General features: G+C 35.4%; 1 protein-coding gene across 5 annotated transcripts in view; it reads right to left on the minus strand.

The window, feature by feature from the left end:
- Positions 1–27048, minus strand: part of HMCN1 (hemicentin 1) — a 448248-nt gene that overhangs the window by 222987 nt on the left and 198213 nt on the right. For all 5 annotated transcript variants that reach the window (XM_054449377.2, XM_063647968.1, XM_063647964.1 and 2 more), the window contains exons 12-15: positions 9355–9496; positions 8106–8233; positions 5753–5866; positions 946–1104 (exon numbers count right to left, since the gene is read on the minus strand). In XM_054449377.2, coding sequence (XP_054305352.1) covers positions 946–1104; positions 5753–5866; positions 8106–8233; positions 9355–9496 — 543 coding nt within the window. The remainder of the gene's footprint in view (positions 1–945; positions 1105–5752; positions 5867–8105; positions 8234–9354; positions 9497–27048) is intronic.

Here is a 27048-nt window from a genome sequence, read left to right on the forward strand (position 1 = left end):
AATGAGATACCATCTCACACCAGTTAGAATGGCGATCATTAAAAAGTCAGGAAACAACAGGTGCTGGAGAGGATGTGGAGAAATACGAACACTTTTACACTGTTGGTGGGACCGTAAACTAGTTCAACCATTGTGGAAGTCAGTGTGGCGATTCCTCAGGAATCTGGAACTAGAAATACCATTTGACCCAGCCATCCCATTACTGGGTATATACCCAAAGGACTATAAATCATGCTGCTATAAAGACACATGCACACGTATGTTTATTGCAGCACTATTCACAATAGCAAAGACTTGGAACCAACCCAAATGTCCACCAATGATAGACTGGATTAAGAAAATGTGGCACATATACACCATGGAATACTATGCAGCCATAAAAAATGATGAATTCATGTCCTTTGTAGGGACATGGATGAAATTGGAAATCATCATTCTCAGTAAACTATCGTAAGAACAAAAAACCAAACACTGCATATTCTCACTCATAGGTGGGAATTGAACAATGAGAACACATGGACACAGGAAGGGGAACATCACACTCTGGGGACTGTTGTGGGGTAGGAGGAGTGGGGAGGGATAGCTTTAGGAGATATACCTAATGCTAAATGACGAGTTGATGGGTGCAGCACACCAGCATGGCACATGTATACATATGTAACTAACCTGCACATTGTGCACATGTACCCTAAAACTTAAAGTATAATAATAATAAAAGAAAAGGAAAAATAAAATAAAATAAAATAAAATAAGCATGAAAATTTTCTGACAAAAAAAAAGACAGCACCTAGTAAATGCTAACTACTGTTATTATATTAATCTGAAATGCACCCTCTAATTTTGCCATTCTGATGAATAATTCTACCAAATCATTTCAAGGTTATTAAACATGAAAAATAATAGATAGTTTCAAAACAAATTGGCCTAAAAGATCTGGAGGCTTACAGCCAACATCCAGAGTTATCTTGCCAGTTGCTCTTCCAGCCTCATTGATGGCTACACAGGTATAATCGCCAGCATCCAGATCTTGAGTTTCTTGAATCTTCAAAAGTCCCAAGAGAGGGTCAATAATGAGGAATGTTGAGGGCCTCAACTCAAGATCTCCTAAGTCAAAACAAAGGGGAGAACATTAAACACTAAAGTATTAAAATTGTTTATGCAGTTATTGGTTTAATTTCAAAACTTCCAAATAAAGTTGATTGCAAAGTCTTTAAACACAAGTGTTTGGCACAACATAGACACTTTCTACAGTCTAAAATCCAGACCTGTAATAAACTGTGTATGAATATTTTCTATTTATATCTGTATGTGTAACTAAATAAAAAGGAGGAGCTCTCTTTGAAGCTACCCTGGGGAACTGGGAAAGCCTGGCAGTCACAACCAAAGCTTAGGTAACAAGGGAGTGGGGAAATGAAAGTTGAAAGGAGGTTTCTACCATCTTTGTGGCAGGATGCATTTGGTTACTCAGTAGATGTTTGAGAGACCAGAGGAATTTTATTTCTGCTAATGACCAGTGCCTTGAATTTCCCAAGAATGACTTTTACTTGAAGGCAGAAGATGCCTCAACAAAGCTATGATTTAGGTTAGGGTTTTCCTTATGCTTCCCCTCCTCCTCCTCCAGGGCATCTCCTTTCCAAAGAATAGAATTAATCAGGATGACCACTATCATAAAAAAGTACATAGTACTGTACATAGTACTGGATGTTTAATGCCAGCTCAGTGCCCACATCTTCTTTGTTTTTGTAAATGGTGACATCAAACATGTCAGGATTTTAAAAACTTCCAGGAATCTTGAGGGCCATTGTTCTTAGAGTTTCATAGTATTCCCAGATGTCAAGCCTGAAAAGGTATTCTCCAAAATGTCATACACCAGCCATCTGACCTTGAACTGAGGACCATGGAAGTAACTGTCTTAGCTTTTAAGAAGCAAACACAACTTAGGAGCTAGTACTAAGATTCTCTAGGAGACCGCAAACAGCAACAGCCAACAGACTCGGGGCAACAAATGGACAATTCTCTTTCCATTTATATAATTTTCAAAGGCAAGGAGGTCACAAGAGCTCTAAATTTGAGAAAAAAATTACATCAGCAACCAACTGTCAGTGCCTAAAACAAAGTATTTTTCAGCATTCCAATATTTAAAACCTCAATCATGCTTTTAAACTTGCTACTACATACCACGTGAAAATGAGAGCAGTAACTAAAGCTGTGTCGATATGCCTCTGAGAAATTTTTATAAATAAAAGCAGATGATGTTGACATAAACTTTCCTCACACCACAGGAGGATGCAATCTGACCCCACTGTTCATCAAGTATTAAAATGTTTGGACTAAAACGCATTTAGATTTTTGGAATTTACTTTCCTCTTATATTTCTTCTGTAAATGTCAGAGGACATTAACAGGATACAATAAAGACTTTTTTGCTAGTAGCTTTCTATCAAAATAAAAATGTTTAAAGAATAGCAGTCATGAAACAAAATATAAATTGGAAAAAACTAGTTCAATTAAGTTTCTGTTTTAATCACATTTTGATAGATTCTCCTTTCTTGATTTCTACTGAAAAGTTACTCATCAAATTATTGAGAAGCTATAAATACAGAACCTTTCAGATGGAAGTAAAATAGTGATTATTTACTTTTAATATTAGGTAAGACTAGAAGAATGTTATACATAGTAAAATATATAAACTTTGCTGATAATATGTTCTAGGGTTTACAGTCATTGCCATTGAGGAGAGTTCTCTTTTTGCTGCAGTTTAAATTCAATCTGGCCTCTGTGGATATAAAGACTAACGGAGAGATCATTATCTCTGGCATAAGATCTTTTCAAATAATTGATAAGTAAGTAGTTATCAAAAATGTTTGTTTAAAAACTTCTTAACTGTACTCTTAAAAATTAATGGGGACCCTGGTGAATTTTTATGTGGATTATATTTATTTGTGCTATATATATATCATTTTAGAAATAAAACTGAGAAATTAAAAACATATGCATTCACTTATTTTTAATAAATGCATGACATTTTAGTATAATGAACATATTATATTTTTAAAATTGTATTTTCAAAACATGAGAAATTTAGTAAGAAGAGTGGCAGTGTTTCACATTTTTGCAAATCTCTATAATCTCTAATGTAGTGTAATACAAGACAGCTGAATGCTCATATTTGCTTCTCCACTGACTCTGTTGGACATCACACATCACATAGCCTCCAGAAACTCCATTATTCACTTTTGAGATAATAAGAATGAAAAAGGCAATATCTTAGTATTATTATGAAAATAATTTTGATCTCATGAATCCCCTGAAAGAATTGTGGGAACCCCTAGAGTCTCCAAACCACATTTTAGGAACAACAGATCTAAATGAATAAATCTAATTTCTTTAATATTTTACCATACATATTCTTTTTATAAGATTTCAGTAGTGTTTTGATTCTCCTTTGAACCCATTTTATGTTGCTCATTTCTAAAAATAAAACATCTAAAATTTCAGAGAGCATTTGTGCTTATGGAATTCCTTTTCTCTGATGGTCTGAATGGAATACACTTTGTTCATTTTTTTCTTTCAAACACCTACTTTATTCAATCAGAATCACCTCAAGGAAGGTATGAGGAAAAAGATATTCTTATGGTGAAGGCAGGAACTCTTCCTTCTCACCCCTATGGTTTCCATAAGGTAGCATTTTCCCAGCCTTCCTGGTGTCTTGTCCTCAGCAGAGATGGGACTGGAAAGCCCACCTGCTCCTAAACCCCTCCATTTTGAGGCCAGTTTGCATTCACAGGAGTTTGTCCCCTAGATTTGCTCTTGGTGGTCCTAACTCTACTCTGTTTATGCATAAATTGTCTGCCTGTAACTTGGGAGGCTTTGTTAGTTGACCTGATCCTGGAGGTCAGGGCAGCTCTGCCTATTATTGATGAACCGAGGGAACACATCTTACAATGTATCAAATGCCCATATTCTATTTCTGTTGGTTCATAACTTGGACAGCAAAATGATATATTATTGAACCCACTGAGCGGTAATATCTATAGTTGAGATAAGAAACAGAGAGTAAATTCTAGAATCTCTCATGTGGTGGGTACCTAGTTCCCTATCTCCTCTTTTAGTTTCCAAGCTATTTGTGGGTTTAAGATGGGCATGAAGACTAATTGATTCAGGAGCACAGTCCCAGTTTGGGGGAATAAAACACTGTGAGACTCTGCTATATACACATATATAGAAGTTGGCATTTCCATTACTTTTTGAATTTTTATTTTCATGATAAACTATTGAATAACATTTAAAATAAAGAAATACTGTCTATAACATATTTTCTTGATATATTTAATTATGATGTAAATTTGAAATTGGTACTGATTTCTTTGGCAATTCAAAAATTTAAGTATTTTAAGAAAGTAAATTTCCGGGGAGGGATAGCATTGGGAGATATACCTAATGCTAGATGACGAGTTGGTGGGTGCAGCGCACCAGCATGGCACATGTATACATACGTAACTTACCTGGACGTTGTGCACATGTACCATAGAGCCTAAAGTATAATAATAATAATAATAATAATAATAAAAATAAAAAATAAAAAAATAAATAAAAATACAAAAAAATAAAAAATAAAAAAAAAAAGAAAGTAAAATTAGTTTATGTTAACCAACATAAACCTGATTAAGGAGCAAACTCAGAAATGCTTTCTTATCAGAGAAAACATGAAGACTAAAAATCTTTCAGTATGGAAAACCAGGAAAATGGCATTACTTCCTAGTTTCCACCTTGCTTTTGATTTATATTATTTAAAAATATTTATTTTCTACATAAAGCCTTTCTTTTTCACCTCATGTTCCCTAAGAGTTTGAACTTGAGGTGAATTCCTAATTTTGTGACTATGACATCAACCTGTTGCTATGGAAATGTTTGTGATTTAACAAACAGAATCATAACAATAGTGCTTTGTACTATTTAACACTTTTCATCTGCAGATTTAAAAGTATTTTGCAAACAGCATCTCAATAATCCTAGCAACCTCCCTGTTAGGGTGTTTGCAGGATTTTTTTTCTTTTTCCCGTAATTGGAAGAACTGAAACAGAAGCAGAAGCAGGGCTTTTTACACAGATATCTACTGTCAGCATCTGAGCCTGAACCAGGATCCAAGTGTATTCTCACCAAGGACAAGTGGCATATAACTGTTATTTTATTATGGAATCACAGAGGTGCAATCTTTATGATACAAATATAGAAAGATAATTTCAATAGTTGAGACAAGCATTTACCATGTATGATGTAGCTGACCTATCAATAAATACATTTGTCTTTCAACTATCTGTAAGCTTCAATGTGTATCTTTATTTGGACACTTTATAGAAAGTATTCTTGTGAATCTAGAAAACTTTTAAATAGTGAGAGCCATCATCTCTAAGAAAAGTGAACTAAAATCAGTGGAGCTATTTTAAACGTTAACTGAGTATTCTTGGATAATTTTCTTCAGGAAACAATCCTAAACTAACAAAGAGCATGTTCAGCTGGATTAGCAAAGGCGAAGTTTTCCTGCTTTGATTTTCACAGTCCTGTAATCCATACCAGATGTCAAATCCTGAAATTCAGAGTTGAGAATTGTGAACTATTGTCTCCAGTGAGATCATAAACACATTTTATGGGGCTGCTAAGTCACATACCAAAACAAAGTTTAAACAAATCATTTTTTTAAAAAAGAAAACAAAACTAAGTGAACCAGACATAAACATACTGAAGAAATGTACCTTTGAACCATTTAACTTGAGGTGGAGGAATACCAGAGGTTTTGCATTCCATAACGGTTATATCCCCAAGGGCAACCAAGAGCTCACTCTGAACTACCATCAACTTAGGGGCTTCTGAAAAAAACAAAAACGCAAATAGTCAACATTTAGCACAAGACCAGATGGATTTTGTTTATGTTTACTAAATGAACCAATTAAAAAATCTATCAGAATTTATGTGCTTGTGGCCATTTCAATATTTATAAACCAAAAGAAACTCTTGTAATGCACATGCACATAGGTGTATGTGATAAAAAGATCACTTACTAAGGTCAAAGAAATGATATCAGGAAAAAAATAATGACTAAAACAAAAAAATAATTATGGTAAAACAAACTCCAAAAAATTTAGGAAACTAATTGAAAGTTCTTTATGAAAAAGAGTTATATAAGGAAAGAAACATCTTAGAAATCAGAATACATCTTAGAGAAACAATACTAAAAGAACAGAGAGAGGAATAATTCTAAGAAAAATACAGTCAAAAGAGGGATAATGGTAAGACTGACAGCTAAATTAAGACCTGAGGATGATACAACTGTAGATGTTAACATTTTCTACGTCATTTTAAGGATATTCATGTCTAGTTACAGGAAGATATTTGCAGTCCAAGCCTAAAATTTGCATTTACAAAAAGTAGAGTCTCCTGGTTTTGACTCTTTTTTTCCCTGTGATGCTAAATATAGACATTCTCTAAATTTCTGTTCTTCACTCTGCTTCACTTGCTTGCCCAATGGTTCAGTTTACTTAAACATTTTCTCTTAATGAGATATTTTAGGACTTCCTAGCTTCAGCTGAGGTATTTTTAAACAAAGCTAAGTTAACTTCTCACAGATCATGTAATTTCTCTGCTAGAATACCTTCAGTGATTCCTACTGCTTTCAAAATTCCATAGAGTCTCTTTCAAAAATTATAAATAGGTGCCTAGCTTTTTTTTTTTTTTAACCTTACCCTCTGTTACACTTCCTCACTTATCACAAGGTACACAGCTTCACTGATAGCCCAAAACACAACAGACTTTTACTCTCCTATCTTCTTTGCCTTTCCTAAAGCTATTTCCTCTTTGTAAAATGCCCTTTGCCACAACCCTTCAAATCCCACTCATTCCTCCAGACTGAGCCTAAATCCTGTCTCCTTTGAGAAATCTTTGCTAATTCCTCAGTCTGAATTAATCTTCCCCTCTGCCAACCTCCCACTGTAGTTACTTGTCTGTCTGCCTTGTTATATTTCTGTATATATCCACCTCCATTATGTAAATTCTTGAAAAGTAAAGGCTACATGACACATGTTTTTAAAATGTTACACTCCAGTCTCCAGCACAGCATTTTGCATGCTGCATCTCTAGAGGTGCTTAGTAAGTTAAAATAAATGTGTTTAATATTATGGCTTCTATGTGAATGAACCAAAATTTGTTTTCACAATGGAAGTAGAATTTGGTTTCAGTCACTTGTTCCGCATTCCCAGCTGCTTTTCCCTCTACACTGTGGTATTCTGTGAACATTTTTAATTCAATTATCTCCAAATCTGAGCCCACTTTCCCTCTAAAGGTGTTCACCATGTGCCTTCTTTATTTGTATAAATGAGACCACTTCTTTCCAGGCTCTTAATTCAATACTTGTGACATTTTGGTTCTCTCCCTCACCTATACCTTCAAGTACAATTCTCTGTCTTTATTATCTCTTTTGAATCCTTTCTTCTCTACTGACAGTTTCATTATCTTACTATGAATGAGACTGAATAAGAATGAATGAAAGGGTGGATTGCTAGCCATTGATTATTCACAATTTATAACCTGGTCTGAGTATATGATTCCATTATCCTTTACTTGACTAAGAAAGACAAAATTAAATAGAAATATTCTATAAAACAATTTTCATGAAGTACGCTTCCAATAAATGTTTAAGTTTGGAGGAGGAAATTGAAGATAAAAAGTAAAAATCGTATTATATACAGTTTTGAATATAAGTAGAAATTATAAAATGGAAGTTAAGCTAGAAAGGAAATAGAATTAATTAATTTAAAAGTAAAATATTGCAGAGAACAGATGAACAGTGAAAAGATAGAACTTTGTGGACAATATGAAATTATTCCATAACCTGGAAGCTTCCTTGATTTCTGTTGACTAATGAAGCTTTTCACTCGATGAACTTTCAACTTAAATTAGTTATAATATTTGCTTCAATCAGTGTGTGAAATGAATAATAAAGTATAATACCATGTATACATTACTAATATTAACTTTTCAAAAAAGTACTTTTGCATTGCTTGATGTGATATTCATCCTATTTTAATTGCCTTTTAAAGTGATTATACTTGCCTATGTATCTGAGAGTAGAACTCTGTTTATCTGTTCCAGCTGAATTACTTGCTAGGCAGCCATAGATCCCTGCATCTTTGGGAGCTGCATTTTTGATAAATAAGGTACCATCTGAGGTCATCCTATACCTATGAATCAAAAACAAGAAGAATATAAAATTGAAGATACGACAATAGTAATATCAAGATAATATAGTGCTTTCCTTTAAAATATTTTCAAATGTTTTAGAGTTATATTTTTCGTGTTGATTGCAGAAATGGTTACCATCATTATTTTATAAGCAGAAACACAATAATAATAATAATAATAATAATAATAATATCATGTATCCAATATTGGCTACATGCCAGCCGCTGCTCTAGAAACTTTACATTTATTTTAATCTAAAATTTTCCTAACACCCTAGTGAGTTAAATACTATTAATATCTCTGTTTTACAGGTGAGCAAAGAGGTTACATAACTCACCCAAAGCCAGAGTTAGTAAATGGAAGAACTGGAATTTGCACCCACGCAATCTTGCTCCATGTGGTGAATTGCTATAGTAAACGGTTCTTCAAAATGAAAACCTTAGAAATGTAATGTCTCATGTCACACAGTGAGTCTGTGAGGAGTCTAGGAATAGAATCTGGCTCAACTGGCTGGATCATACCTATGACCTCTTCACTGCCAAACCCAGAGTAATGGAAGCCCCATGGCTGGATACGTTGTTTATATTCCACATGTTTATTATACTCTAGGAGCATGAGTGGTTTCAATGCCTTTAAAAAGCACCCAGTGGAATAAGATACTTCCCACTGTAGTTTGGCAAAAATGGAAGTATTTACAAAGAATGTCTGAACACATTTTAATTAGATTTACTGGTCTGTTCTTGACCTCTCTCTTCTGTTAAATCCAGGACAATGTCTTTAATAGATTTGTTGAAACTATATGTTATTTTACCTCACAGAAAGTTTATTACCCTCATTTCAATTATTCAAGTTAAACTAACTGATTGGTGCTACGTTTGCAACTCAAAGTACTGGGAAGCACTTGGTCCCAGCTATTGAATTCAAGACTCAATAACCTCAAACTTTATAAAGTCATCATTTATATTATTTTTGACATTCATAGCCTGTTTAGAAAATGTAAAGCTAAATATTGTGGTCAAACCTCCCTTAATATTAGGGATTTGGTCATATTAGTTTGGTCCAGAAGTCTCATCAATTTTTCTCACTCAATAAAAACAAAAACATGATACAAACCCAGTACCTGTGTGAACCCACGATAAACACATCATTAATGGTCCAGGCAATCTTTGGTTTGGGATAACCTGTTGCAGAACACATGATGGAGACCTCAGACCCTCCTGTGAAAGACTGATTCTTGGGCATCACAGTGACTTTGGGTGGTTCTGCAAATAAAAATATACATATGTAGAAAAATGCCAATTTATCTTGTTGTTAGAAGCTTCCTATTTTAGCAGATTTGTGGGTTTCTCACCATCACATCTTTATTGCCTTCCTCTATGGATGACCCCCACCACGAATATGGCAGGAAAGAAACCAATGGTAATGAAAACAAGGGAAGTAAACTCTCTTTGAAAGTTAAATGAATTTGATCCCGATGTTATATTTTTGTGTTTCCAGTGCTTACCATGAAGCCCCTTGCTGGCTTGCTTCCACCAGCTGACCTACAGTTTATGCCACTAATCTGACACTTCTCTATAAACCTGTTCCCAGGCAAAGTCTGTAAATAGAGCTTTTGGCTCTTTCTAGACAACGAATGTAGGATTGGAGCCACAGCTTGTCCTGACTATGCTGTCTGCTTTGTTCAACCTGATCTTTCTCTTTTTATTTATTTGATCATAACTTTGTTATGGTCAGAAACCATGTACTCATATTATTCCATATTCTATTATATTCTATAGCATTTAACATCCCTTGCATATCATTGCAGTGGCTTGTATATAAAAGACAGTTGAAACTTTTGATGGAATGCAATTTCCTAAACTGTAACCTGGCTCTGAATTGTAATGTCTGCCCGTGCCTCCCAAGATCCTGCTACACTGGTCATTTGACTCATGTCTGTGCATCCACAGGACCTCAACCTAAAAAAAAATCAGTTATTCAATCTTTCTCTTTCATTACACTTCTATGGCAGGAAAAAGACTTGAAAATGGAACACTAAATCAGGAATTTACCATCAAAAAGAAAACAATTCTCTGAGATAATTCTGGGATGTTGATATATTTGTTTTAATAGATTACATGTTTTACATCTATATTACTACACAATAAGAATTAATCTTCAAAGAAGGTACCATCAAAGAGATATTAAGTAGCTCCTAATGTAAATATCTACCAGTTAATAAGGTAAACAAAAGTAAGTTAATTTCCAGTGTTTGAAACAGACAGCTTTCATGAGTATTAACAGAAATAAATAAATTCATTCAATGACATCTGCTTTTTGCATAATTATTATGTGCCAGGCACTGTGCTAACTTGCAGGGACACACAGATGAACCTAACAGGCATGCTGTCTGCTTCCCATTTAATTTGGTTTTTACTATAAATAAAATTGAGAAATTAAGTTAGCCAGTTAGATGTGAATATATTTATGATATATCTTTCCTGTAAGTTAGTCTGCAAATTGTGGCTCAGTTTCACTAAGAAACCACCAGCTTGGGGAATCTCTATACATGTGAAAGAGATACAAATGGTACTGCTGGGCGGCAGCAGCTACACAACTGAAGGAAGCTAATTAGTGCCTAATTGCTAGCAGCCTACAACTGTCCCCCTCCCCTTTTTTTCCTGTTTACATTGTGTTTTTCAAATTATGATCGAGTCTTTGAAGTTAATGTTTAAAGGATTTTTTCCGGTCCATGAACTTGGCTGATAGGCTTATTATTCCATGGATTCTTGTTGGTGAGCATAGGGCTAGAGAAATGTGTGAGGTCAAGGGCAGACTGACTATGGCCAGTAAGTTCAGATTGTGATTCCATCTGGAGTCCATCAATTCTGAAATTCTGAAGGACTACACATGCTGTAGGGATGTTGCAGATAATCTTCAGGGGATAAGAGGGAAAAAAATGAACAGTTCCTTCTCTTTGGAATTTATTGAAACACACATTTATTCAGTCCCATCTTCCTAAAATAAAATGCTTCTCGTGTCTAGCTATTGACATGGAATTGCTGCAAAGATTCAAGCAACTCTCAGAATTTTTGTCCAAACTTTGTATCTTCCAATGTAGTCTGCCAGAAATGGCCTGGCATCTCTCCCAGCAAGAATCCCACTGGTAGGCTCTGTAGTTCAGATATCAAAGTAAAAATAAGTCAGTTGCCCAAACCAGGATGCAGAGAGCTAAGAGGTCACTGAGCAAATACAGCCTGGACATAGGGTGCTACTCAGGGTCATGAAATAAGTCTGTGTGCAACACACAGATGGGATGACATCATCCCACAGGAGGTGAGAAATTTACCATTCCCTTAGAATATTCCTGCTGATTGCCAGGCATGGTGGTTCACGCCTGTAATCCCAGCACTTTGGGATTCTGAGGCGGGCAGATCACCTGAGGTCAGGAGTTTGAGACCATCCTGACCAACATGGAGAAACTCTGTCTCTACTAAAAATACAAAAATTAGCCGGGCGTGGTGGTGCATGCCTGTAATCCCGGCTACCTGGGAGGCTGAGGCAGGAGAATCGCTTGAACCTGGGAGGCGGAGGTTGCAGTGAGCCAAGATCACGCCACTGCACTCCAGCCTGGAGAACAAGAGCGAAACTCCGTCTCAAAAAAAAAAAAAAAAAAAAAAAAAAAAAAAAAAAAAAAAAAAAAAGAATATTCCTGCTGATAAGATACTTAGAAAGAACATGAACAAATACAGAGGAGCAAAATTAGATTTCTACCAAATAACAGTTGAATGAAAATGGTCAAAATGAAATAGACTTTACTTAATCAGGTTAAATAATGATATAATAGATTTCACTAAGTTATTTCAACTGCTCATTTTTTAATTCCTAGAAAAACCTCCTTATTTTAATGAAGTAGTTTCAATGGAGCAAGAACATGGAATTAAAGAACCACAGTTCAACTCCATCAATGAAGTAACATCATTTGCCAGCTAACAAACTGAGTCTACATCTCTTTATTTGCAATGTAAAACCCCATTCTGTTAGGGGAAAAAAAAATAGTACTAATGTTGGATTTAGAAGTCTGGAGTTCAATTTTAGGCTTTGGAGAGAAGTAATCCATTTTTACTTGAGATTTCCAATCTCATATCACCACCATCATCATTATCACCATTATCATCACCACAACCACCACCATGAGCAACCAACACCATCATCATCAAGAACAACTTGCTTTTGCTAGCCAAAGCAATGGGAACACAGCACTGTATTAGGTGGCAAGGTATTAATTTGCTTTTTATTTAATTATAACAAAAGCAAAATACATGTTTTTGTAATTTCCTATCAATAATTTAGAAGAATTAAATATAAATATAAAATAAAAACCAATACTACTTTAAGAATTGGGTATCTTAATACACTATTAATGGTAAGATTAGCAAAAATGAAGTGTAAGCAGCCATGAAAACAGCCATCTCACTGCCTACAAAGACTAGGGAATAAAAAGTCTCACCTAACTCTCTTGGAAACTGCCAACATTATCTTCAAGCTCAGGAGACATATTTCCTGTCAGCTGGGTCTGATTTGTTGCTTTTAAGCTTCTGGTAGGAAATTTCTCAGAGAAAATACCTAAGGACTTTTTCTTCAAGGTTATTTAATTACCACCAACAAATTAATTACATAATGCAAATGATTTAATTACCTAAGCCACAATTAGCAATATTTATCACCACTGGTATATTTAGAGTACTTGGGCAAATTTCTGTGTGTTTTCATTTTTTCAGCCAACAAACATTTACTGAGTACCGACAACGTTTCAGAGATTTTATGCCTTCAAAGATTTCGCAGACACTATAAAGTATATTATGTAAAATTAGGAACTAAATCTCTTTCTAGTAGTCAGTTCATTGAAATAGGAAAGTGGTGCTTTCCTTCCGTCAGTGCCTATTACATGCCAGGTATCTAACTCTAGACCCATCATTTATTTTCCACAATAATACTATGTAGCAAGTGTTACTGCCATTTTAGAAATAAACTATGGCTCAAAATGATTAAATAATTTGCCCAGTCACTCAAAGGTGGAGCTGGAATTCAAATGCAGACGTTGTTTGCTCCATGGTGTCTGTCTATACCTTAACGGGAAATAATAGTACCTACCTCATAGCGTTATTATGGACTAGCTAGGTTAATATACATAAAACACTTAGAACAATGCCTGGCACGTAGTAGGCATGATGTAACTTTTGCTATTATTAGTAGTATTCCTCTATATAGCAACGTGTGACAAAGAATGACCAAATAAAGTTATAGCATTTAAAATATATCTGTGCATATGTACTATCCAGATAATTACAAATGAAATTTGATCACTACAATCCTCACACTTACATAAGTCATTTAGATTATATACCCTATTTCAGCCTGTATGTGGTGGCTTTCGCTTGTAATCCCAGCATTTTCGGAGGCCAAGGCAGGAGGATCACTTGAACCCAGGAGTTCAAGACCAGTCTGGGTAACAGGGCAAAAACCCGTCTCTACTAAAAATAGAAAAATTAGCCTGGCGTGGTGGTGCATGCCTGTAGTCCCAGCTACTACTTGGAAGACTGAGGTGGGAGGATCACCTGGGCCCAGGAGGCAGAGGTTGCAGTGAGCCAAAGGTTGCAGTGAGTCAAAGGTTGCAGTGAGCCAAGATTGTATCACTGCACTCCAGTTTGGGTGTGAATGAGACCCTTTCTCAAAAAAAAGATTATATACCCTATTTATAAACAATATTTGTTATATCTTATTAATTCTTCTGAAATCTGAAATATTTCCAGATACTTAAAATTTACTAGAAATTTCAATAAAATAGATAAAATTAGATTTTTTTTCCTCTGTTTTACTGATGGAAAAAGCATGCTACTTACCATGTCACATGGCACATGTTAAAAAGAGTTATCATAATATAATGGGCATGTGGTTATAATATTATTTTCATACTTAGTGAAGTAATTCTCATCATTAAATACTGACTTCATCAACCATCTTGAGAAATATTTCCTTTTTTGTTGCAATATTCTCTCTGGTGACGTGGCCTAATTAATGACAGACATCCACCCTTTCCTGATACCATAGAAGACAAATTAATACTTCTAATATTCATACAGAAAAACATCAAAGAGAAAAGGAGGCTTTCTCTGGCACTTTGATTTCCATGTCACAACATGTGATTATGGAGGAGATGTCAGCTACACACTGAATATGCTCAGATTGAACAAGGGACTCCTGGGTTGATCTCCAGCCTTAAAAATCCTCCTCATAAGGGAACAACTAGTGGAATCAACAGGAAACTATTTCTATTGTCAGATAAACAGGAAAACAATCTTAAACAAAACCTTAAACTCCTACTATATACATAAAAACTTCCCCTTCTCTCCCACACTTATGTAACCTTTACTCAGAAGCAGTATAAGCATTTGAAAATTAAGCAGCCACTGTATCAACTCAACAGTGACGAATTGCTTTAGCCTATTTTGTAAAATTTTTCAAAAGTCATTCATATTTTGTTTCTAAATTGGTGTGAATTAATATAAACAATACTTTAAAAATAACAACTATAAATTTTTCATGAGATAATTACCAGATTTTGTTCTAAAATATGATTTTAAATGCAAGCAGTAATATGCTAGCTTGTGCTGGAACTGGAAAAGAAAGTACTTACATAATGACATTTCTAACTGCTGATGTGATTCAAATAACCCATTGAAGTTAACATGGAAACATGACAGATAAGGGTAATGACCAAGACTTCCCTATAGTGTTTTTGTTACACTGAGGTTTATTCAGCAATTAAGGAATTATATACCTATTGGGTGCAATTATGTTTTTCCCTCTGTGCAAGGCACTATGGGTTTAAAAAATGACAATGTGATATTGTGAAATATATATTTTGTCTTTGTCCCATTTCCTGACATACAGCTACTAAAATCCTTGGAATCTTGGTAGTGATAAAAGTTTCTTTTGCATGCTAATAAGATGATTGGTGACTGGGGGCCCCCAGATGGGAAAGACCAAGGCAGGATGGAACTTTCAACCCCACCCTCAAAATCCAGGGAAGGGAGAGGAGATGAAGGCAGAGATGATCACTGATGGCCCGTGATATAATCAATCATTTCTACAGAAGGACATCTCCATAAAAACTAAAACCAAAAAAAAAGCCAGGGTTCAGAGAGCTTCTAAAATAGCTAAACATGCAGAGAATAGCTGAACACATAGAGGTTCTTGGAGGATGGTGTGAAGCTCTGTGCCACTTCTACCATACCTCACCCTATGGCTGTTCATCTGTATTCTTTGTAATATCCTTTATAATAAATGAGTAAAAGTAAAGTGTGTCCCTGGGTTCTGTGAGCCACTCTAGCAAATTAATCAAACTCCAGGAGGGGGTTGTAGGAACCCTGATTTATAGCCAGTCAGAAGCACAGATCACAACCTACAGTTTGCAATTGGCATCAGAAGTGGGTGGACCATCTTGTAGGACGGAGCCTTCAATCTGTGGGATCTAGATAGTTTCAGAAATGAATCGGAGGATCACCCAGCTGGTGTCTGCTGGAGAACTGCTTGGTGTACGGGGAAAAAAAAAATCCCACATATCTGATGTCAGATGTGAAGTTTGGTATATGGAATGGGAAAAATACACTTTGACTTTTCCTATATCTCTAATAGACAATAAGTATCTCACAGTGTATATATAATCTGATTGAGAAATAATGACTAAACACGTGATTAAGTGCAAAATTGTGTGGCAAAAATAAGTTCTAGAGGATAACCGAACAAAGAGACCAATACAGAAAGGCAGTGGTTTATGAGATGCTTCACATTATAGGTAGAATTTAGATACGGATAATAGAACTAGAATAAGAATGAGGACATTTGGAGGCAGTGAGGATGCCTCTGTGACTCAAGTAATGTAAATTGGAGTTGGGACAAATCACAGAAGGATGAAAAGTAATGAAACAAGGGCTAGGGTCAAAGCAGTAGGAAACAGCACACGTTTGAAGGTGTAATGGACATAGTGCCTGACAGAGAAAATGTTCAGTGGCCATCAAAAGTTCAGCTCTGGCAACCAAAGACAGGACAAGAGCAACACCTATCCATTCTTTTGAGAAATTCATTACTGAGAAAATTCAAAACTCATAGATACCCAAAATTATCTGCCTAACGGTAGTATGACTATTAAATTAGCAGCATCAATAATATTTTATGATATGAAAGAATTAATCTGATAACTTGTCTACCTATAATTCAGAATTAGTTACACATAGAGGCTTAATATCAATAGCAAGTTCAAATATTCAGTTACCCATTTAAGGAAACATGCATAAAGAAAAGATGTATGGCTACCTTATTCTTTGAAGATACATAGTACTCACATATTGAAAGGAAACATTTTTCTTTCTTTTTTTTTCTCTAGGCATTGCTTTATGAGGATACAATTCAGGATTAAATGTTGAAAGAATTGTGTAGGAGTTAGTTTGTGGACAAAGGAGTGTAAATTTTATTCTGGGGTAATTAGAAAAGCACAAAAAGGTTTTCAATGAATGAACAGTTAAAACAATATTTAGGGAAAATTCACTTGGTTGCCCAGTGGAAGATGGATTGGAATGGGGGAAGAAAGTCCCCCATTCTAAAAGAAAGTAAGTCCATAAAAAGAGGATTCTAATAGCTTAGTTTGAGTTGGATGAGCATGGTGTCAGTGACTATGAGGAGGAAAGGAGTGATATGAGAGACAGTGAAATACTGACCTAACCATGCATAGAAAAAGGTGAAGGGACCCTAATCTAAAAATACTATTACCTGGGGGATAGTTCCACTGAACTCTAAATTTTACAATTGCTCATTTACACTGTTCCCTATCAGCAATGCCAAGCACCCACTGATTCAGGCATCAGTCCAAAGAAAACGTCTTCCATTATGGACATACACGTCCATAAATAAAGAGGGCATAAGAAATTCCATTTTTTAAAAATTGATATATTGTTAGGTGTGGTCTGGGGAAAAGAGAATAGAGAGAGAAGTAAGGTATGATTACTGAAAAGAGATCCTAAGTGCCCTGACTGCCAGTCTAGGGCTCTTTCATTACCCCAAGAAGCAATTAACAGAATCAGCAACCCAAGGATTTTTATCTCCATAGCTGTCAGTATTTTTTTAAGTGGGGTCATACATTTTTAGATGTTTTTATTTTCCCTGTAAAAGGATTTGTGCTCAAAAGGAAACTAGAGGATCAATTGTTGATTGTTGTTTAAAAAGGCATTACCTTTTGGAAAAAAGCATCTCACAGCTGCCTATTGATCTCTATGGTGGAAAATTCTCAAGCTTCTCTCAGTGTTCCTAGTGATACGTTTATGCAATAAGGAATTGATAGTACTCAGGAGAAGAAAGATACTCCATTGATTAATATTTACTGTTAAGTTTTTTTCTTACTTGAGTTCTCACAATGAAACCTAAGTACTCTAATTTGGAGACAGTTAAAACCCACATTCAACCAAACCACCAAATTAATTTATATTTCTGAAAACATAATAGGAGCTGTTATTATGTTACAAATATATTTTTCATTATGGGTAATATATTCCTGAAAATGTTCAATGCTCTAACATTAAGCAATGCTACATGAGAAACTGAAAGAAAATTCGAATTTAATTAAGGGAACTAATTTCTATTGAGTTGTATAGCCTGTAAATGTGTTTTACAGGATCTCTGATCCTTCTAAGTATCTATATTTCCTATAGAAAAAGTTAACTTCAAAAAGTTACATAGTGACTATCATTGAGCCTGCTGATAATTGTAATTAGTAGCTATATCCCATCCTAACAGTGCGCCTACTGATTTAGGTCAATCAGCTTATTTAAAACATTGACATTGTTTTCAAATGCATTTTCATTTCTGATTAGGGAGGTAAGTCCAGCAAGTTCAACTTTTCCATGTAAAACTAGCACAATGAAAAACACAAAATCTCACTAAGAATGATTTACAATGGACAAATGTGCTTGGTCACATAACTTTTCTGTAATTTTCAACTAGTGTAAATGGCAATGAATACATTTAAACATTTTTAACTTTTCACATGACTACTAAAGAGTTCCTCTTAAGTGGCCAGGGTTTTCTTCCAAAGAGAAAAAAATGAAAACTAAAACCAATCAACCAAACAAACCAAAACAAACAACAAAATATCAGTTGCCTTGGGAAGGGAAGCAAGGGCCACTGAAATCCCAAATGGAATCAGATGCAACATTTCCAAATGATGTCTCATCAATGGGAATATGAGAACCACCTCTTCAAAATGGTGGAGTTATTTCTGAGTGGCAATAATTCAAGTAAATTATGATAACTGTTTATCAATGTGGCAGTTGCAGTAAGTTTCCTAAACCTTCTCTTGTTATTTCTGCCTTTCTTCTTTCTATAGAAGACTAGAGCTGTATTGTCCAATATGGTAGCCACATCTGTATCCACATAGGTTTACTTAAATTCAAATTTATAAATCAAATCCCAAATGAGTTCCTTGGGTGCACTAGCCATATTTCAAGTGTTCAATTGTGAAACGTAGTTAGCAGCTGCCACATGAGCAGTACAGATGGAAAATACTTCCATCATTGCAGAAAGTCCCACTGGACAACCCTAAACTACAAAGGTCTATTAAATCTCAGAGGGAAGATTGCTAATTGCCTTACCAGTAGGTGGGGCATTGGCAACAAAACACCCAAGCAAAGAACTACACAAAATCTATCTTGGCAGTTACATGCTGGATTTACCCACCCCCCACAACCCCTGCCAACAAAAAAGAATTCCACATTTCAAACACGATTATGGTTATAAAATTCAGTTAATAAGAGAAGAGCAACAGTTTCAGGGGATATTAATGATAAATAAGGGCTAGATTAGATTTTAATGACAGACTTTTAATGGCAAATATGCATCAAGATTTCTTTTCTTAAGAATCTAGTTTCTGTTTCCCCAGTATAGGTTGTAAGGATGTATATATACATGGCAAAGGTTTGCCTCCTTATTATCCATTTTCAGTAACTCAATACAAAATTATTTATGTCAACAATGTTTCCACTTAATACTATTTTTTCTTTCCTTAACAAAAGAGTCATGAACTTAGCAGCTTCTTTGGGTAGTTAGCCAAAACAGTTGAAGACAAAAAATATGGTTGATAGGAAGAACGAAATTTTAAGAAGTCTTGTTTTTTCTCACTTAGAAAATTTTCAACTAAATGATGACAAGCACTGATTATCACACAGCCTTTTCTTTACTGCATCTGATTTATAACAATTTCCCAAAATCACAGAATTTTCAAATAAGACAGAAAGGCCAAAGTTTAGACTCGCCTTCCCATTTGGCTTAGAAAAGAGTGGCAAATCATAATTAGCACCATTACTTCCTGGAATATTAGAAGGAGACTTCTGAAGTTTTACACATGTGTACATGTGTCTCCTAATACAGACTGAATAACAGCAACATGTTTTGCCTATCAAAAGTTGGTTATAGTGCTCAAAAAAGGGATAATTTCACATAAATATGTAAAAGTCACAGAATCAAAATCATATGAAAGTGGATCTACACAGCACTTCTTGAAGGAAAGACTAAAAAATCTAGACTTTAACGTATGTTGATAGATAAATTTATTTGCTACCTTAGTATCTATCAGGCAAGCAACCATAATGTAGCTGGAAGAACACTTGTCTTGGAAGTTCAGTCTGAGGTTCACAATCTCCCATCCTTCCAGCTGTCATTCCCTGACTCCCACACTTCTTCCTTCAACTTCATCATGGTCACCACTTTGAACTTCCTTTTTTATTCCAGTATATCAGACCATGCTTTTAGCCTTTTCTTCCTTCTTCATCCAGCCTAAATCTCCCAGAACACAACTGCAATCACTGTTTTTTCAAGTTACCTTGTCTTTTTGCTGAACCAATTCCACAAAACCACAAAACCAAAAGATTCCTCCAATTCTATATCAAAAGACTACTGAAGACAAGAACGAAAAGAAAATCACATCATCATGGGTTTGGATCTCGCTGTTCTGCTGGGTCCTCCACTTTTAGCAAGCCCACGTTTCTGTGTTCTCATTCTTTTGTTGCTTTGCACGTGTAGTTTTCTCCATCTGAACAGTCTGTCCTGACTTCTTCCTAGCAAAGACTTCTACCTTTTACTCATCTTCTAGTGGATACCTGAGGCATAATCACCCCTGCAAAGCCCTTCTCAATCTCTACTCATCACTCTGAGACAGAATTAAAAGCTCTGGTAGCACCCTAATATGGCTCTTATGACATCGTATTGTAAATATTTATTTGTGTTATTGCCTAATTTCCTTTATTACATTATGGGCTTTTTGAGGAGATGGATGTTGTTTTATCCTCATTTATATCATCAGCAATAAGCACAAAGCCTGACAATTTTTTTGTGAATAAATAAATGTATAAACAAATGAACAAATAAGACACCAGTTCTAACCTTTTCCAGCAAGGGTTTGTAATCAAGGTACTTCATGTGTTTAAGTATTTGTTATTATGGAAAAAATATATTCCTACCACATAGTATGAATGAGGTAGTGCCTAGGGGCATAGCATAAATAAAGATCTCATTGTCATAATCATTATCTACCAGTTTTGCATTCTCATTAACCAAATGTTTCTGACATATCACACCTTTCTTCAGATGCAGTAAATAAATATTCCTCCTTTGTAATATTAGCTCTAATTCAATTTTTATTTATAATAGTCAAATATCATAGCCCCTTCCTCATATATTAAAAATAGCAAGTTATTTATGTTGTTATATACAACAAATATCTAATTTATTTCTTAGTTGGACAATTAATTTATAAAATAACAACACAAAAAATATTAAACAATGTTCAGGGGAAATTTGAACCAAAATTTTTTAGTACACATTAGGACATAAATAGCTTCCATACTTGCAAAAGTTCTTATGCCTAAACACCCTGCTTCTCATTGTCTTCCCACAGACATGCACTGCATGCAATATTGGGTACTAAGTATTATGTTACACACTGAAGACACAAAACTGAATAAAATCTAGCTCTGACTTAATGGAGTATACTGTCGAGTCATCTTATATTTTCTCTGCGTGCTTGTTTGGGTAGCATATTTACAGCTCCCTCTCCTCCAGAACTCTCCTTAGCAGCTACTCTACGACAATTTAAGCCAAAGGATTCATCAAACTGTTGCCATATACCTGGTCCATTCTATAAAGCTCTAGAGAAAGGAGGAGTAAGGGTGGTAGGGAATTAAAATTGAGCTGTGATTACACACAATGCTGTCATTTCCATTTTCTTTACTCACAAGATAGGGACATGCACCCACTTTGTAGCTTTTCTATTTTTAATTAAGTTTTACTTCAATATTTTTTTGGGTACAAGTGGATCTCTGTTACATGGATGAATTATACAGTGGTAAATTCTGACATTTTAGTGCACCCATCACCTGAGTGTTTTTATCTCTAGCCTCTCTCCTACCCTCTCCCTTCTGAGTCTTCAAAGTCAATCTTATCCTTCTGTATGTCTTTGTGTACTCACAGCTTAGCTTGCACTTATAAGTGAGAACATAGGGTTTTTGGTAAGTACTCTCACTTATCTGTTAATACCCAAGAACCCTTCATTCCTTTTCTTTTTTTTTTTCCACTTTCCTTTATCTACCTGTTCTTTAGAGCTGTTAATAGCATATCTAGAAACTTCTGTATACAATGCAGAATAATGGAAATAACTAGCTCAGATATGTACTCTGCCACTTGCTGGCTTTGTAACCTATGAAAAGTCGCTAATCCTTCAGAGATTCTATTTCCTTGGGGCAATAATGTGATCTTGTGATATAAAAAACATATATCTGGTCTTTGTCCTGGTTCCTTGCAGAGTTCCTAAAACCCTTGGAATCTCCTGAGTGATGAGTGTCTTTTTGTATGCTAATAAATGATGACTGGGGGATGGCGGGTTCTTAGATAGCATTAGGATGGGTGCTGGTCACCAGAAAGATGAAGGGTTACAGGGTTGGAAATTTCATCCCCATCACCTCACCTCTGGGTAGGACACTGAAGCTAGAGATTGAGTTAATAACCAAATGGTCAATGATTTAATCCTACCTACATAATGGAACTTCTATAAAAACACTAAACTATGGGCTTCAGAGAGCTTCTGGGCTGTTGAACACATTGAGGTGCTGGGAGGGTGTAATGGCTGAAGAGGGCATGAAAGTTCCATGCTGCCCACCTCCCGTATACTTTGTACAATGCACGACTTCCATTTGACTGTACCTGAGTCATATCTACAAGGAAGGAAAAAACTATTTTTTCTCTCTACTCTAATACCACTCAACAGAATATTTCTGACACCAGATGTATGGGGGTATTTCCTTACACACCAAGCAATTCTACAGCAGACAACGGTTGTGTATCTTCTAATTTAATTCAGTTCTGACACTATCTACCTGGAGATAGCATCAGATCCCACAGGTTAAGGGCTCAGTCCCACAAGGAGTGAAGTGCCTCCATTTCAGATACCAATCATAAGTCATAGTTTGTCACCTATACTTCTGACCAACCAGCTGTAAATCAAGAGTTCCCACAACCGCCTTGTCAGGTTCAATCAATTTGTAGAGTGGCTCTCGGAGCTCAGGGAAACACTTTACTTATGTGCCAGGAGAGTAGCACATTCCAACTCCATGGGGACAGAAGCTCCTGCCATCCAGATCCTTCTAAGACCCTGTCTTATGTATCTCTTCCTCTGGCTGCTTCTCTGTGTCCTTTATGATGATATCCTCATTAATAAACTGGTAAACATCCTATGTCAGAAATGTTGTATTGAGTGGTATGTGAGTAGAGGGAAAAACAGCTTTTTTCCCCCTCTTGCAGTATCCTTTATTTAAAAAAAAAAAGTAAATAAAATGCCTCTTGAGTTCTGTCAGCCATTCTAGCAAATTATTGAACCTGAATAAGTGGTTATGGGGACTCTTGATTTATACCTGCTTGATCAGAAGTATAGGAAGCTCAGGGCTTGGGATTGGCATTTAAAGTAGGTGCAGTTTTGTGGGATTAAGCCCTTAACCTGTGGGGTCTCATGCTAAATGAGTTGATTTCCAAATTGAATTAAATTAATAGACACCCAGTTGGGGCCTAGAGAGTTGGAGATTTGGTTGTTGGTGTGGAAAAAGAAATTTACACATTTAGAAGCGCTGTAAATTGAAATTGACCATAGTAAATAACAGCCGTCTGTGAGGATTAGATGAAGTAAAGTACACTATGAACTCCCAAAATTTTAAAAAAGTTAGTTGGTAGCTTTCTTTAAATAATTCAGTGGGTTGATATGTTTGCTAATTGCTCATTTGACCTCTCTTCCCAGCAGTCAATACATTGAGAAAGGAGTATCGTTTTCCCTGCTACTGCATTCTATCATTTAACCTCTCCAACACCTAGACATCTTTTCCACTAGCTCACTTAAAGCCATCAGACTTAGCTGAATACACATATTCACATGGTCTATTTTTGCTGAAAATTAAAATGTCCACAGTGTATCACTTCTTTATAACAATTTTCTTATATACTTGAATTACTTATTAAGTCATTCATATCCTTTTTTTCTTTTTTGAATTTTTTTTTTTTTGAGATGGAGTCTCACTCTGTGGCCCAGGCTGGAGTGTAGTGGCGTGATCTCGGCTCACTACAACCTCCGCCTCCTGGGTTTAAGTGATTCTCCCGCCTCATCCTCCCCAGTAGCTGGGATTACAGGCATGTGCCACCACGCCTGGCTAATTTTTGTATTTTTAGTAGAGATGGAGTTTCACCATGTTGTCAGGCTGGTCGCGAACTCCTGACCTCAAGTGATCTGCCCATCTTGCCTCCCAAAGTGCTGAGATTACAGGCATGAGCCACTGCACCCAGTCCTTTTTTGTCTTTTATAATCTAAATAAGTCTAATTCTTTAGTCTTTCCTTATAAGTTCTATTTAAAGACACTTTAATATTTCTCTTCTTTAAGTTTTAGAGAGATCATTCTTTTCATCTAAAATTAAAGTGCTCTAACATCTTTATAGTACATAGATTCCTTGGATGAAAGGCAAAAGTAACTGAAACATGATATTCATTCATATATTTTATTGCATGAAATTGGAATGTTTTGTAACAGAAACTTTCCTCTAACCATGGAGACAGTAGATTACATTTGGCAGAGAAATTAAGTGAACACCAAATTTTTCCTTAAGAAAATCTAATTTAGTTATCAATTGAAATTCTGCATTTATTCCTTTTCATAGACCTCATTTTGGTTCAGAAAGAATTTAAAGGACTTACTCTGTAACACAGTCCTACAAAATTCCATATCCTTAAGCTTTCAAATATGAATGTTTGTACAGTCAGATGTTCTAACTTAACATTTTAAGTTTGACTGCTTTATGACACTTTTTAATTTAGAAATAACTCCATGTGGTGGATGCTTGTTAGGTACCACATAGATTTTTAAAATATGTAGAATAACTTCTGACATGTTATAGACATGAGATAAACCTCCCAACAAGTGAAATAGTTATAAGTAATCCATTCTGAAGACCAAGCGAGGTCATCTCAACACTAATGGTCTTAAAGTAAATTCCATGAACTTACCATTTTTAAATACATCTCATACTCTGTAAAAAGTATTCAGAGGGCCAGGTGCAGTGGCTCACACCTGTAATCTCAGCACTTTAGGAGGCCGAGGCGGGCAGATCATGAGGTCAGGAGCTCGAGATGAGCCTGGCCAGCATGGTGAAACCCCATCTCTACTAAAAATACATACTTTGGGAGGCCAAGGCAGGCAGATCACCTGAGGTCGGGAGTTTGAGACTAGCCTGACCAACATGGAGAAACCCCATCTCTACTAAAAATACAAAATTAGCTGACGTGGTGGCACATGCCTGTAATCCCAGCTACTGAGGAGGCTGAGGCAGGAGAATAGCTTGAACCTGGGAGGTAGAGGCTGGGGTGAGCCAAGATCGTGCCATTGCACTCCAGCCTGGGCAACAAGAGCGAGACTCCGTCTCAAAAAAAAAAAAAAGTATTCAGAGAAGAAAAATATGTAGCTTGATTAAAGAAGCTTCTAGATGACTAGCAACTGTAGGAAATAAATCACATTAGCCAGCCTTCTCAAAAGTAAACTTCTCTGTCAATAGAATTTTATTAAAGTTAAGTTCTGCCCCAATCATGATTTGGGAGTGCGCTATAATATTCTTTGAGGGCAAAGGCCAAGTTTGCACAAAGATGGAAGAAAACAGCCAAAGAGAAAGAAGGTCTATCTTTTTCTACATATGAAAACAGCAACTCAGAGAGACTAGCTCATTAGTAACCAGAATTAAAACATATCCTGCACAAGCAAGTTAAAATAGATCCATCTCTAGAAGTGAAGCAGTTCATAGATTATTCTATGGGAGAAGAAAACTTAGCCATGATGGTTTTTTTTTTTAATAAGTGAAATGGAACATGACAAAGAAAATCAAAGTATTAATACATGAAAGCTAAAGTTAGTAAGGGATGCCACCACAGCATGCTGAGTATCATCTTATTTTATGTTTACATAAAGTGTTAGTTTCTCTTACTGTTAAGATAATATATTTAAATAAGCTTTAAGTCATTTTAAAAAGCAATAATTTTGTGGCATAAGCTGATACCATACCTCAGTTATTTGTACTAAAAAAGCACTTTTACCACTCTACTGAAAAGAATTTACACCACTCAACATGCAGTGGTGAAACTGTTGTCATATCTTTATACCTAACAGAACTAGAGCTGCCTACAAATAAACCTTGGGAAGAATTATTTTCTCTCAAATAAACTTTTTAGAACTCAAATTTTTAATATTTAAGGGAATATATCACTAGATCCTTACTTTATAATCTATACTTCCATTTATATAAAGCAGATAGGAGATGTTTCTTCTTTTTTTTTTTATTTTTTTTTATTTTTTTTCTTTTATTATTATTATTATTATTATTATTATTATACTTTAGGTTTTATGGTACATGTGCGCAATGTGCAGGTAAGTTACATATGTATACATGTGCCATGCTGGTGCGCTGCACCTTATAAATTGACCTAAAATCTATTTTTATCTTAAGTGCTGTTGCTTTTCTTTTTGAGAGGCATTATTTGATAATTTGTGTTCTTAGTTATTTCTTATTTTTAAACTGTCTTTTATTTTTTCAATTGTTTTATATATGAAAGTGATAAGGCACATTCTCGATATCTAGAAAACAAAGAGAAGAAATTACTCATACATAATTCAACCCTCTAATAAAATTAACGTGAGCATTTAAGAAAATTTAAATCCTATTTACACAAAGTTTAAAAATAATCCATTTAAGTAATTTTTCAAGTACAGAAAAGTATGAAATGATTTATGAAAAATGCAAATTAACTGCCTGAATTTGATCTTAAAAAAGAAAAACAAAAAAACTACAAGTCAAAAAGTCACTTATAGTTCTGTTGCCCCCAAACAATCATGTACACATTTTGTATATATCAATCTGGTTATCTTTTTTCTCCTAGCATAGCAGTGTTGGCTTCCATTTGTTTGTTTGCATAGCTGGACTTCTGAGTCTTGTGGTAAACCCTGCTTGAGGGGATTCCTTTCCTGGGGAATTTCCTGTGTCTAATTATACCATTATCCTCGTGGTAAGGAATTCTCATAATGAAGTAAGCATATCAATTCATTCACATTCTCACATGCTCATCAGTGTGGCCGATTCAAACGGCCATAGTTTCTGAGGTTAGCTTTGCTTCCCAAAGCTTTTTTGATGAGTTGGTAATGAGCCTGATAATAGC

The sequence above is a fragment of the Pongo pygmaeus genome, chromosome 1 (assembly GCF_028885625.2).
Source record: "Pongo pygmaeus isolate AG05252 chromosome 1, NHGRI_mPonPyg2-v2.0_pri, whole genome shotgun sequence".
In the NCBI taxonomy this organism is placed as follows: domain Eukaryota; kingdom Metazoa; phylum Chordata; class Mammalia; order Primates; family Hominidae; genus Pongo; species Pongo pygmaeus.